At 34.7% G+C, this 14,425-nt stretch overlaps 2 protein-coding genes across 2 annotated transcripts; one reads left to right on the top strand and one right to left on the bottom strand.

Annotated features, from left to right (window-relative positions):
- The first annotated feature begins 1,930 nt into the window (after window positions 1-1,930).
- Window positions 1,931-7,549, top strand: LOC142552772 (acetyl-CoA acetyltransferase 2). Its single transcript, XM_075662585.1, has 14 exons — window positions 1,931-2,079; window positions 2,515-2,579; window positions 3,426-3,524; window positions 3,632-3,805; window positions 3,892-3,997; window positions 4,343-4,481; window positions 5,096-5,173; window positions 5,247-5,312; window positions 5,810-5,895; window positions 6,408-6,507; window positions 6,597-6,707; window positions 6,809-6,850; window positions 6,980-7,066; window positions 7,236-7,549. The coding sequence occupies exons 2-14, from the start codon at window positions 2,540-2,542 to the stop codon at window positions 7,323-7,325; spliced, it is 1,218 nt and encodes a 405-aa protein (XP_075518700.1). The 5' UTR covers window positions 1,931-2,079; window positions 2,515-2,539; the 3' UTR covers window positions 7,326-7,549.
- Window positions 7,550-8,132: 583 nt separating this feature from the next.
- On the bottom strand, window positions 8,133-14,425 carry LOC142552771 (ribulose-1,5 bisphosphate carboxylase/oxygenase large subunit N-methyltransferase, chloroplastic). Its single transcript, XM_075662584.1, has 12 exons — window positions 13,951-14,425; window positions 13,069-13,232; window positions 12,884-12,967; window positions 12,677-12,734; window positions 12,184-12,237; window positions 11,882-11,953; window positions 11,724-11,804; window positions 10,285-10,457; window positions 10,062-10,164; window positions 9,359-9,490; window positions 9,114-9,236; window positions 8,133-8,344 (listed from the first exon to the last, which is right to left on the bottom strand). Exons 1-12 carry the CDS (start codon window positions 14,338-14,340, stop codon window positions 8,258-8,260), a joined length of 1,521 nt encoding a protein of 506 aa, XP_075518699.1. The 5' UTR covers window positions 14,341-14,425; the 3' UTR covers window positions 8,133-8,257.

The raw sequence follows: 14,425 nt of genomic DNA, 5'->3' as shown, positions 1-14,425 counted from the left end.
ATTTGAGTTTTATGTATTTGACTTATTTAACAATGATATCTTGTATCGGAGGATACTATTAGTATTTCGTGAATAAATCACTAATTTTTCTATCCCGTAACATATGTTTTAAGAAATTGATCTGACTTTTTAACATCATTTTCGAGTTTCAACTCTCAAGTTATATACTTATATTAGCCAATTCTTTCCTTAGAATTCCCGATTCCATTACAATTAAGCAAGAGAGGTAGATTATTCAAATTAAAAAATATCTATATACCTTGTCTTTTTTGAAATACTTTTGGAAATATTTGAGTTGGTTGGATGAACAAAATTCAAATAAATTTCAAGTACATCGAGTGTCGTTTGTAATTCATTCATCAAATAATTCTCGATCCAATTCAAATCCAATTCTTCAAAGAAAATATATCAATCCAAGCTATTGATGTGCAATAATCGATCCCGCCAAGTAGACTTATCGAAAATTGACGTTTGGATTGCTAGACGGTTTAAAATATTTTAGTTAAATTGTTACCACCACTATAACTTATAGTAAACGTTCGGTCTTACGCAAGCACGACTTCGATGTCTTTTTTTCTTAATCACTCGTGGATTTAGATTAATAGATGGGCATACGCTTTAAAGCCCTAAAATTAGGCGACCGTTGAGGCAAATGTCATCATCGTTGATAAACGGATGTAAAACCATAGGTGAGGTAGCTACATTTACACCGATATTGCCGTCAAATTAAGGCTCCTTGAAAAAGAATAATTTCTCGTATTGGAAAATTGCCTTTGCATAGTGGACTCAGTGCTTAGTGGAAAGTGGTTTAAGTCAAGGGCTCAATTGATGATTACTTTATTTAAATTTAAATAAATGCGCACTCAATTGTTGATAATCATCTTCCACCACTCAATTTTAGTGTTCAAAATAAACTTGGGTATTGATTTCTTTGGTCTAGGCTAATACGTTTATTTTAGCAATTTTTATATTATATTTATACATATAAAATCGGTTGATCTGATCCATAAATATATATATTTTTCAACTATGTTATTATCATAATTAATTATCGTTCATCTCTATGGTAGAATCAGTAATATATTTTTTTTGATATCCTTATTTAAAGGTGTGAAAAACTCGAATTTGAGTCAATACTGAAGAATTTCGATGAAACCATTGGACCAAACCCTCGGTTTCATACCCATATATACCCAAAACGTTAGGAAATTATTTCATGTTTTTGCGCCTACCACACTAATTAGTAGACTAGTGGCGATGGGTACACACATGTTATGTTAAAAAATTGTGCGAAATAACGTGTTTGTCGCTGTTATTTTGTTAAAAAAATTCAGAAAATATGATTAATATTCGACCATCGACTTTATGAACATTATAGATATACTGATATGATAAACTATTTTAAATAAAATGTAAAACTTAATTGTCCTTTCACGATATATTTTACAATTTTTCATTTGTTCTTGCTAAGTCCAGCTTGATTAATTAGATAAAAAAAATAAATATGAGATAGTAAATTGAAATATAAATATAATATAAAAAAAATTAAATTTAGATATTATTAAACTTAAAGAGTGTCTCTCCTCTGAGATGATATCACGAATCTTTATATGTGAGATATCGATATTTACAATAAAAAGTAATACTCTTAGCATAAAAAATAAATTTTTTTCATGGATGACTCAAATAAGAGATTCGTCTTACAAAATACGACTCGTGAGACCGTTTCACACAAATTTTTACCTAAACATTTTTAAAACCAAAAACTCGAAATCATACATTTTCATCCTTCCCATTTGACAGTACCTAAATAAATTAATCGAAATTAATATTAACCTGTAAATAAAAGTGATAATCATATGAATCAATCTTTCATTTGAAAACTCCTGGTACGTGAAGGGAAAAACACGCTTTTTTACTGCGCAGCTCGTGAGAAGCACGAAAATTGAAATAGTACACTATGCAGAGTGGGAGCCTCGTCACTCACCGCTATATATATACGAGATATACACCAAACTTTCAGTGCTTACCATTTGTGACTGTTGCTCACTTTCTCGTTTCTACCGCCCGTTTCTTTAGGTATCCCGGCATTTACATTTGATGAGATGATGCAAAATATCGATACTGAATTGTTTGTGTTTGTGTCCTTTTTGGTTTCTATGCTTGGGAATGGATCTAATTTTTGGATCGGTGATGCATTTTTAAGCTTTCTCTGTACTAGATCGTATTGCGTGACAGAGATCTGCAATTTTGCTCGTATAATATCGTGTGAGTGAATGAATTGATGTGTCTGTTGTGTTAATTGCACGATAAGAATATCGTTTTGTTTGTGGATCCATGACAAGTCGGGAGTATATGTCACCGAATGTCTACTCAGTGATGTAATGTTGTATCGTAAGCTTCTTCTTTTGTTTTTGTCTTTTTTTGGTAAAATTAAAGCTCGTGCTGCATGACATGTTCTTATATAATATGTAGTCTTCGATCGAAATAAATTTTTTTGATACTTCAAAGCAGTATCTAAACAAAGGCTAAGTTGATCATGGCTCCAGCAGCAGCAGGGGATTCAATTAAGCCTAGAGGTATCTTTTTACTATATATACGTGCTATTGCAAGCGTTCGTTTCCATCCCTCGGCTTTTTTTACTGCGTTTGGGCACTCGTGTGTTTTTCTGCTTAATCTTGTTGATTTGGTTTTCCAGTCTTTCAGTTTAATGTTTTCCTCAGTTTCCTTTCTTCGTTAATATATTGCTTTTCTTTGTGCTCAAGACTCTTCTGAGAAGCTATTTTGGTCCTTCAAAAGGAATTTTTGATAGGAAAAAAATAATGTTGATATCAACAAAAATTGATATGGTGAAGAATAAAAAATTTTCATTAAAAATATATAGGCGGCAACAATAGGCTTTCATGTTCTGATTGACTTCTCTAAACCTGGACTTGTTGAATGGTTGAATTGTTTTTGTTGAGAGGATTTGGAACTCTTGAATACTTTGCGAAGTCTTGGCTTTCTCCCTCTCTGGGTGGGTATCATTCTGGTCCAAACATTGTCAATTCTTGTTATCTCCAATGTGTCTGAAAATGAAGAAGAATCACTCCTGTTTATAGCCACAGGCCCATAGCCTTCAAACCTTACCTCATTTGGTTAATGGGCTACTTGGTTTTATACTGACTGTCATTAATAAATCTATGGATGGAATTTTTTTTCAATTACTGTTATGTCTTGCACTCTTGCCGATCTATTAAAAGCTTGAGGTGCATAGCAGTAATAATTTTTAACAATTCACTACCTTTGAGAATAAGCATTCTAAATTTTATCTGGTTTCTTTATATCTGATGCAACACATTTATTTTTTGAACTGTGAATTCTGCTAATAAACACTTGCTACTACATATTTGCTTGCTTTCATCTGATATATGAAATATTAATAGATGTCTGCGTCGTTGGAGTTGCCCGGACACCGATGGGTGGATTTCTTGGTTCTCTTTCGTCATTATCAGCAACAAAGCTTGGGTCTATAGCGATTGCAAGTAACATTAAAAACCTCTACACGCTATCTTTGAAATGGATATGTGATGCTTTTGATTATAAGATTTGTTGTTTCTTAATAATGTTGTTTTCACCTTCTGGGTTTTAGGTGCTCTGAAGAGAGCAAATATTGATCCATCACTTGTACAAGAAGTTTTCTTTGGAAATGTACTCAGTGCAAACTTAGGACAGGCTCCTGCCAGGCAGGCGGCATTAGGTGCAGGGATCCCGAACACGGTGATCTGTACCACAGTCAACAAGGTCTGTGCCTCAGGGATGAAAGGTTTGACACATATCAATTGATGCTTGGACAAAAATCTACTAATGCATTTATCCAGGAGAATGTAAAATATTCCTTTTTCACTACAGCAACAATGCTTGCTGCACAAAGTATCCAGTTGGGCATCAATGATGTTGTTGTGGCTGGTGGCATGGAAAGCATGTCTAATGTCCCAAAGTACTTGGCAGAAGCAAGGTTGGTACTCCAGAACAAAGTGGCTTGCTTTGTATTTCTCTTGCAACGTCTCAGTAAAAATGATCCTCGGATTGAAATCGGAACTGCAATCTGCTTTTGTATTTTCGGCGTTTTTATCAAGCCCGTGTTATTATCATTGTACTTTTTCATTTTCTTGTATAACTTTGACCAAAGATTGATGTTGTCCTGAAGCCAGCTTTGATATAAAGCACCACTGATTTCTTAAACAACAAAAAAACTTCATTCTTTTTTGTATTACCGGTAAAATGATTGGCAGATGATTAGAGTTTTGCGTCAACGTGATTGAATTTGTGTAAATATTTGCTGGATCTCTTTATATTTCAGGAAGGGATCACGACTTGGACACGATTCCCTTGTTGATGGAATGTTGAAAGATGGATTATGGGATGTTTATAATGATTTTGGCATGGGAGTTTGTGCTGAATTATGTGCCGAACACCATAATGTTACGAGAGAAGAGCAGGTTCATTTATATTATTCCTTTGGTTTGATGAATATATTTGATCTAGTCTATATCAAAAAAATACCACAATGTTTGTTTTGTGTTGGGAAGTTTGGGAGATAATGCTTTAGGAGAATAAAGTATGTGTTCGGTTTTTTAGAGAAATCACAATAGCAGGACAAAATAATTTTAAAATAGTGTATTTTACATTTTAATATAACCTAATAATAGAATGTTCTTGGAAATGACGAAAGCTTTAGTTAAGAATAATGATTATATCGGGAGATTCATGTGACAACGAGGGAAATTTTGATTTTGGAAAAAAGAAGGATACTATGTGTTTATATTCTTGGGGTGAGAATTTGTTTTCGGAAACAAACTTAGAGTATTCATCTAATTTATTTACATCTAATCTTTTTCACGGAGATCTTGGTTAAGTCCCCCACCATCTGCTACTTTATTTTGTTTATAAATTTCACTGCCTTCTTTGGCGGTTTTTTAAAAAACTATTCATAAAGGGAAAATAGGTGACTATACTGAACAAAACCATTTTGCTTTCATTCTTTGATTTTATTAATTAAAAAATATGCCGCTTATGTCCAGAGGAGTTGATACTTAAACACTCAATCTCACAGGACAATTATGCAGTTCAGAGCTTTGAGCGTGGAATTGCTGCTCAAGATGGTGGTGCTTTTGCATGGGAGATTGTTCCTGTAAGATAATAGTTTGTTGATGTAACTCACTTTTCTTTTATCGTGCATTATAAACATAATCTTGTGCTTGCAGGTTGAAGTGTCTGGGGGTAGAGGAAAGCCATCCACAATTGTTGACAAGGATGAAGGTTTGGGAAAGGTGAATTCACCCATCTGTTCTTTTCTATGAATACATTGGAGCACAAGGTTTTGTCTTTCGGTTAAGCCTAGATTTCTCTTAATTTGGTCACCGTCATCAACCCACTCCTTGACAAGTGTCCCAACATAAATATCAGAAATTTTTTAAGGTCTATTAAGTAATCAAACACTTTAAAGGATATCCAAGAAGTAAAGGTAGTAGTTAAAATTTTAGGGTCACATTGTTGACCAAACAAAAGTCAATCACTATGTCCAAGAAAAAAAGATCATTCCCGCCTTCCCCCCTCCTGATGTGGTAGAGTTTTTCTGCAACTGTTGCGCCTCCAAAGAAAAAGCAGTTTTTTCATAGGAAATATGGATGGGCATCCACCCTCAAGTTAGAAAGATGAAGAGTGTTATCTTTTGTGTGTCTACATCCATATGCTAGATTCTCATGATTTATACCTGCATTTCTTCATAAAAGAGATTGTTTTTACTAACTGTTTTATATCCTGTCAGTTTGATGCTGCAAAATTGAGGAAACTGAGACCAAGTTTTAAGGAGACAGGTGGTACAGTAACAGCAGGCAATGCTTCTAGCATAAGGTCTTTTGAGCTTCATCACTTTGAATTGTGCTGTACTGCAATGTAACAAAATGGAGATTTTATAACCTTTTTAGTGAGAATGGTTGAAAATCCTTGCCCTCTTCTATATTAATTATGGATTGAAGCATAACCTCACATTTAATTTTACACTACTTTTCTGTATGGCTACATGATTATTTTCCGCTTTTGACGCTGCTTTCATTGATTGCAACTTGCAAGTAAAATGGGGTAACAAAACTAAGTGTTTCATTGCAATTTCCTTGGAAATATCAGTAATTGATATAAACATACTGATGATCCTTTCAATTTTATTCAAGGAATTTCATGTTTACTGCAAATGTGTCACTTTGATTTAACAAAGGGACTGAATCCAATGCTAACCGGTCTTCCAAAATCATGCTAATTATCTTAGGCGTTGGGTAGTTTAAATTCACATTTAAGCCTTGTTTCTCAGAATGTTGAATGGTAATTTCTTTGTTTAATCAACGGTTGACATAAAATTTTATTTTCAGCGATGGTGCTGCTGCTCTCATTTTAGTCAGTGGAGAGAAGGCTGTGAAGCTTGGTCTGGATGTCATTGCAAAGATCTCAGGATATGCTGATGCTGCTCAGGTAATCTTGTGTGTTTATGACCTTTGAAAGAATCTAAAAAATTTGTTGTTCTCATTTTAAGTCTCTAAAAATGGGAGCACATTATGCAGGCACCTGAACTATTTACAACCGCACCTGCACTTGCAATTCCAAAAGCAATTTCAAATGCTGGTTTAGAAGCATCTCAAATAGACTATTATGAGATTAACGAAGCCTTTGCAGTATGCCATTAAGCTCCTTCATTTGCCTAAGTGAGAAAATAGTTTGCTGACTATGAATCCGTTGTTCTTACTTAGCGCTCTACCTTGTGACCCTCGTGTAGGTTGTTGCTCTTGCAAATCAGAAGCTTCTTGGTATTGGTCCTGTGAGTGTGCCAACTTCAAACTTTCTCAACTCCTCCACTAAATTCCGTTCTTTACAAAATGTCATCTTTCCGTTTGGCCATATATCATGTAACTACCAACCTTGAAATTAGTGATGAAATATTTTGAAGGAAAAAATTAACATTCATGGTGGAGCTGTAGCCTTGGGCCATCCTCTAGGTTGCAGTGGAGCTCGTATCCTGGTCTCACTTTTGGGGGTATATTTTCCCTTTTACCAAGTATTCAATTAATTTACATTATTCTTCTTGAAATTTGTGTGGATACTGGTAGGTCATCAAATGAGGAAGTGCTATTTGCATATTACAATGTTGCTGGAACAAGATGACATGCAAAATTCATTAAAATGATGAGATATTGTTGTCTTAGGTATTGAAGCAGAAGAATGGTAAATACGGCGTTGGTGGTGTTTGCAATGGAGGAGGAGGTGCTTCAGCCCTCGTTGTAGAGCTTCTGTAACCAGATACCCAGCTTTTTTGGTAAGTATGAGGCTTAATCTGCAATTGTTTGGCTCTATGGAAGAAATGGACACTGAAGCATCTATATTTGTTCGTAACATCTCCAGTTTAGATTTGCATGTTTTTTTTTATCGGGTGAGTTGAATAAATTGTACTTGATTGTTGAAGCTAATTAATGTTTTAATGGCAAGTGAATCGACTAGTCACAATTTTGTGGCATTTAATAGCAGACTCGTTAAACAGATATTGGAACTACAACTTCACCTCGAGAACATGTACTTCCACTTATTTATTTATTTATAAAATAACAATAAAGATGGACAAGTAATATAGTTATAAAATAGATAAGATCGTTCTTAAATTTAAGTAATTTCAACTATTAATAAATGCTGACTCGGTTCATTATGCAATCCAAATAATATAGTTATAAAATAGATAAGATCGTTATTAAAATTCAGTAATTTCAACTATTAATCAATGCTGACTCGGTTCATTGTGTAATCCAAAGAGTTTGCAAATCACGACTTTATCTAATTGCAAATAAATTGAAATCTCCTGCAAAATTTCAAAAGAACCCACATTGGGTCCAAAATGCCGTAATGTATTAATAACATATTGGTAAATATATTAACAAATAATTAAACTGGCCACCTTTTATTATCTTCTGTATTATCCATCAATCTTAACATCATGCGAACATAGTTTTATCTCCAATGGATTCCGAAACGTAGAAATTACGAAACAATTTTATGGTAGAGTACTATCAAATGACTGAACATTATATCTGGATCATCATTTATACAGAAGAAAATCTCAAGAAAGATCATAATATACGGCAGATAAACCTTAAGCCGCATCAACACTTATCTATAAGCCATAAAGTACATACAATTTTTGCAGATAGTAGCCAACTCAAATCCTACATATGATTTCTCAATTGAAGAACTTTCTGAAGCCGTTGAAAATCTTGAGAGCCCTCAATTCGCCACTTCTAATATCTCTCAACCTCCTTCTCAGTATCTGGTGTACAAAACCAAAAGGAAGATGACGATCGTCACGTCAGTAAGAAACAACAAGAAGAATATCAACTTTATATTCTGCATAGGGTTGGTGGTTGCAAGCAAGTTCAAGTAGCCCGAATAGCAACTTGAGTTCAGCAGGAGCATCTCTGTTCAAAGCTCAAATACTCGAGCTTGAGCTATTGTTTTTTTTTATTTAAGGATACTCTAGTTAATGTATTGCCACACTCGAGCTAGATTGATACTCAAAAAAGTCGAGCTTGAGTGATGTTAAAAATCCTAGAATCAAGCCAGAGCTTGAAAATTACTCCTCAACCAAACTCAAGCATTGAATTTGAGGTCGAGTTGAGCTCGAATGCACCAACCCTGTTGAAGCATATGTATCAGTGCTTTGTGCACTTGCAAAAATGAAATGATTAACATTAAATACGGCAGTATGTTCTATTGATAAATAATGTTGAATCCAAAGTCATCTGCTATGACATTGTTTGAACATTGAAAAGAGGGATGATTATACGTATTATCTGTGCTTCATGCATTTGAAAAGTAATCAAATGACAGATTATACGTATATTCTGTGCTCCATGCATCTGAAAAGTGATAAAATGATGATTAAGGAAAAAAACGAATATAAATTTTTCGGAAGAACTATTGATTTAAAATAGACAGAAAAAATATGCAGGATTTGAGTACTCCCAGTTAATGTATTATTTTGTTTAGATTGTTAAATAAGAGAAGCTGTTAGCCGTCAAGATCAAGAGACTTCTTACATATTGTGCCCGGAACAATATTCTTTGTTCGCTTGTACATAAATCCACTGCTAGCTGTTTCAGGAACACTTTTCGGTTCAAGAGTTTTGGATTTGTCACATCTAAATCCATTGTTCCACTTTCCTGTCATATAAAAGGTAAACCGAGTAATCTATTAGAACATATATTTAGTGAAAAACCCTAATTTACAGTTGCCATAAAACGTTGTTTAATTATTGCTTTGGGAAGAAATATAATGCACTTACTTGAAGAAACTTGGAATACTTGGATATACCAGCCTCACAAGCATCCAAAATAAATTGCAGTGCTTCTTCTTCTATTTCAGGGTATCTTGTATCCTTCTTCAATGTAGTCTTATTTGATGCTGCAGCAGCCATCTGTAAACGTTTGTTGTGAGAGTTCTCTTATTATCAAAACCTACCGTCTTTATCATGCATGTGGCACCAGTCAGATCACGTTGATCTTTTGGAGGTCCTATATAAATCTATCTAGATCCCGTCCAAGTCATCCTACTTCATTAAGGTGTAAGTCTGATTGAACCAGTTCATAAGTCTATTGAGTCACTCAACACAAGCTAAATTGAGTTTGAGGTGTTTTGAGATTGAGTTCGAGTTCACATTTACCTTTTTAAAAGCTCTTGAGCAGGCTCATAAGTTTAATACTACATTTGTAATAATTTTATAATAAAGTTTTTACAACACGGTTCATAAAGTTCACGAGCTTGCCAAACAACCCATGAGCCAGCTCGCGAGCTCAAGATCTTGTGCTTAAACTTCTCGGTGTTGAGCACAATGAGTTTAGCTCGAGTTTGATTTTTAAGTCAAGCTTGAGCATGTGAAATGGCACAAGCTCAAGTTACTTACACTTCCTAACTTTCAACGTAGCGATGCTCGTGTGCTTGTGTTGAGTATGGCAAGGACAAAAACGCACTCAGATAGTTCATCTGACCTCATCAAACTGGCTTCTCATACTCGGTGGGCTTACAGCTAGACAAGCATATGCCATCAATTCCACCGGCCAACCTGTTATTTGTAAGGGATAACAATGTGACCTGTTAACAGCAGATGGTAATTCACAGATGAGTATCTTATTGAGGAATCGTATAGAAAACATATTTTTGATATGAAATTTTGTTCCAGCAAGAAAATGAGAGTCATTTTCAAGCACTAACGCTGACAGGCCCTGCTTCTTCAAAGCTTCAAATTTCTCGTTGTAACATTTGTCTGATTTTTTTATTGACAATGACAACTCAACCGAGTCACGAGGATTGGTGCCTTCTCGAGGAACAAATCCATAGGAAAGCAAAAGCTCTCCATTAGATTTCCTTCCATACGATATAAAAACCTGCATAAAACCATGCACAACTTACATACCAATGACACTATTGCCTCATGTATGATCTTATCATCTGATATATAAAAGAGATTATCTTCTATGCTTGAAGATTTCTGTGATCATTCAACAGAAGAAGGGAATTTACCCTGAAAAAAACTACAAGTCTACGACTACAGATTATCTGGCACGCATAAAGTTTCAAATAGAAATATGGAGCAAACTCTTAAAGAGAACCCAAACATATTTAACTCAACCCCTATCCCACGGTCTTAATACTAAAACAGACGAAAAAAGGGTAAGCTACAAAACGCCCTCGTATTTTTTAAAATTTTCAAAAAACCCCATGTGAAATATCAAAGAAAACCGCTTACACTTTTAATCTGAAGGTGAAACCCCTAGAAAAAAATAACTAAGTTATCCTATGTTAAATTTTAAGCTCAAACTCGTATACAAACCCCATAAATTATTTGTAACTAAAACTTCTCTGAAACATACTTTTTGTGAAACATGTATTTTTAAGTGTCCATACATGGATGTATGCGAAAACTGAAGTGTCTGAAATTTAAAATGATTTTCGAATGTATCAGAAAAATATATACAACTCTTTCTTTCTTGTTCATAACACATTAAAAGTTTCAAAGATTATTTAAAGATTGATTTTGCCAAAATCAAGTAGAAAAAGAAATATATATTTCATTGCATTCAGAACGCCAGTTCAAAACTAGAAATTTTTTAATTTTTTTAATGTAATTTCATATATAGGAGCTTAAAAAAATGTGTACCGCAAAAAAATTATGGTAGGAGATCTCAACTACAAATTTATTAAAACAAAAGGGGTTTTAGCTAAATAAATTATTGCATAGGGGTTTTAGCTATAAAAAAAAATTAGCATTACGAAGGGGTAACTAAGGGGTAGCTAGTTAGTTTTTAGCAGGGGGTTTCAATTTTTAGCTTATTGACTTTTCATTAAGGGAATTTATGAAATAAAAAAATAACACATGGAAGGTTGATGCAATTTATCCAGGAAAAATTGAACATGAATGAATTGAGAAAATATTTTGATCTCTTTTACTAAAACTACATCGATTCATTTTAATGGAAAGCATTTGTTTTACCAAAATTATTTAAATTATGATCAAAACCGTAATACATGGACATTGGGAATGAATATAAGCAAAATGGCATACGATATCCGAAAGGATCGAGTTATTCCTGAAGTTGGTTACTCATGAATGTTGATAAAAATGATAATATTAACACGCTGGTAGCTCGTACCTGCTCACCTGGCTGATAAGCTCGATCTGTAGTGAACACAACTCCCTGAGAAGATTTATCGTAATCTAGAAATGTTTCCACCTAGATCAATAAAATAATCCATCAAAATTATAGTTCACTTCAAGTACGTTTAGGGGAACCAAAAAAAACAGTGATACCTCACAACTATGATTCAGCATATCTGCCCAAGGAACCAAAGCAACCCTTCCATCCATGGATGGTAACCGGACCTGTTTCCATAACAACCATAATTTTCATGGATTTGAGTTCAACTAGACAAATCTAAGAATAACAACATAATTGCATCTTACAAGGAGCATAAAAACCTTATCAATCTATCTATTTTCCCTCCATTTCCTTTGACCTCTCGTTCTCCCTCTGTCTCTGTTGGTGGTGCGATTGTACAAATAAAAGCAATTTGAGATTAAACTGTAGCTTCCATAATAGAAAAATCACTTACCAAGCGAGAGAAAAGAATGCCAAATGACCATTTAAATGTCTCCATGTTGAATACCTATTGTAACACCCATCACATGTATAAGCTCAATGTGTATACGCTAGAGCAGAAAAAATACAAGTTGCCAAAAAAAAATTATAAAAATCTAGCGCAAACTCAAGCGCAACAAACAAAGCAAAGATAATAGGACAGTGAATACACATTGAAAGGGGAACATAACATGTGGAACTATCACTAATCATTTTGCAATTAACCAAAAAGAGACATTATAATCAATGGCATGGCCATAATTAATAACCAATTATCTTTTTATCTTCTCTTTGAACAAGAGTTAGGACAAGGGCATGGGAGAGTTGAGCCTGACTCTTGCACCCCATTTATTTCTCTAGTTTCCATAATTTTGTCATATGAAAACTTAATATTTATCCAACAAAAAATTGATAAATGGTTTACAAATTTCAGTGTCACATATATAACCATTATAATGGATGCATACCTCTTCTGGGAATAAACTAGGATGCTTGGAAAATATCCTGAGTCTCAAGTCATTATACCTGCATAAGATATTATGATGTAATGAAGCAATAAGCAAGCACAAAAAAATTATTGAACCTTAAGTTTCATTATATAGCAATAAAACAGTGGTAACAAAGTAGATCCATATGTAGTTCATGTGCAGAGAAATAGAGAAAAGAACCCATACGTTCCAGTAACATCATTGATCCTTTCAATTGCCCGTTGTCTTATCTGCGAGGCTTCAAGATATCTGTCTAGCTCTGAGCGTGTCCTGAAATTACATGGAGTTGCTGTAGAGAAACCTTCTGAGCCTGGAGCAAACATAATATTGAAAAAAAACAAATATCGTTCAGACCACCAAATAAAGCTTACCAGTACAGAAGTGAATATGGTTGTCTCGGTAAGGCTGATATGTAGTTACTCCATTTTGAAGAGTTTGTTAGACTTGCCTCACTAATCAAGTAGGTGGCAAGCAGTGGCCAATCTGGTACGCTGTACTGTTTTAGTACCTCACCTGCCTCTTGACAGCTCCACTCCTGTCATTCACAGCTCCAGAACCAGAGTAGGGATAAGTCGGTAATACAGACAGACAGACTATGTAATAAAAGAAAATTAATTCAATTGCAGGAAATAATCTAATATTCTAATTATTAAAGAATTAATGAAGTTTCTTGGCGGAAGAGGCTATCTCACTAGGTTCTACAAGAAAATTTCAAATAACCAGCTGCTCAGATGAAATACTAGCAGTGAGATAATGATATTATTTGAAAACCATTTATTTAATGGTAAATTGCTATTGATTTTTATATTTTAAACACTTATGCCCAGGATTTTTATATAGCCTCCAGAAATCAAATGCCAAGAAGACATTATGGCGTGCAGTTTTCTTCAGAAATTATCTGTGAAATTTACTCCACGAATGATTGCATTCAAAATGCACATTGTGATATATTCAATGGTCAGAAGACAGTATACGGATAGAAACCCTATACACTACATCACTACACATATTCCATCTCAGATACATGATAATCTCTTAAACAAAAATCTTCATTTTTACAAAGCATCATAACTAGGGAGGCAAGTTTTCTTTCATTCTCCTCCTTAAAACACTTCAAATATATTGCAATCAAGGAGTTAAGTAACATCTCCACCAAATCAATTAACCACGCTCAAACTCAAGAGTGAAAAAATCCAACTTTTCCGAAGACTGAATCAATCAAAACCCAAAAAGAGAGAACCATCAAAACGTACAGAATCAGCAGTGATGAAGAGCGAAGGAGGCACAAAAAGCAGTTTTTCACCCTTCCTAATATTCTTCATAGCCACCAGGCCCCGCTCCCCTACTTGGACTTTCTGTATGGCCATCTTCTGGCGAGGCAGGCCACAGTCCGACAGCCATTGCTGCAGAGCCGAAGCATTTTGTACCGAGTCAATATCGCAACCCCACGTAACGGCGATGGTTCCGGCTGCGCTCTCACTGTCAGTAGCGGCCGTATATAATGATGAGCACCGAATCCGGTGGAATCTTTTGACGGAGCAGTAGTAGTGGGAAAGATTTTTGGTTCTGCAGTGAGATGGGTTCTGGGAAAAGCTGGGAATCAGTGTCGTTTGGAGGATTCTTGAAGCATCGGCCATGGCCATGCTTTGCTTAGTTACTGATACTACTGTTTCACCTTATCCACTCTGTTTGTACATGATGACTCGCGCGGGGTGCTGATTAAAGTTT

The sequence above is a fragment of the Primulina tabacum genome, chromosome 8, assembly GCF_025594145.1.
Source record: "Primulina tabacum isolate GXHZ01 chromosome 8, ASM2559414v2, whole genome shotgun sequence".
Classification (NCBI taxonomy): Eukaryota; Viridiplantae; Streptophyta; class Magnoliopsida; order Lamiales; family Gesneriaceae; genus Primulina; species Primulina tabacum.
This window is presented reverse-complemented; position numbering and strand designations above follow the sequence as displayed.

Excerpts from the sequence above, each read along its gene's own strand:
- LOC142552772 (XM_075662585.1), top strand. The coding sequence starts at position 2,540 with ATGGCTCCAGCAGCAGCAGGGGATTCAATTAAGCCTAGAG. Across the intron at positions 3,998-4,342 it reads AAGTACTTGGCAGAAGCAAG|GAAGGGATCACGACTTGGAC; the intron begins GTTGGTACTCCA and ends TTTATATTTCAG. Across the intron at positions 4,482-5,095 it reads ATGTTACGAGAGAAGAGCAG|GACAATTATGCAGTTCAGAG; the intron begins GTTCATTTATAT and ends TCAATCTCACAG.
- LOC142552771 (XM_075662584.1), bottom strand. The coding sequence starts at position 14,340 with ATGGCCATGGCCGATGCTTCAAGAATCCTCCAAACGACACTGATTCCC. Across the intron at positions 13,233-13,950 it reads TCTTCATCACTGCTGATTCT|GAGTGGAGCTGTCAAGAGGC; the intron begins GTACGTTTTGAT and ends TGTGAATGACAG. Across the intron at positions 8,345-9,113 it reads TATTGTTCCGGGCACAATAT|ATACTGAGAAGGAGGTTGAG; the intron begins GTAAGAAGTCTC and ends TTTGTACACCAG.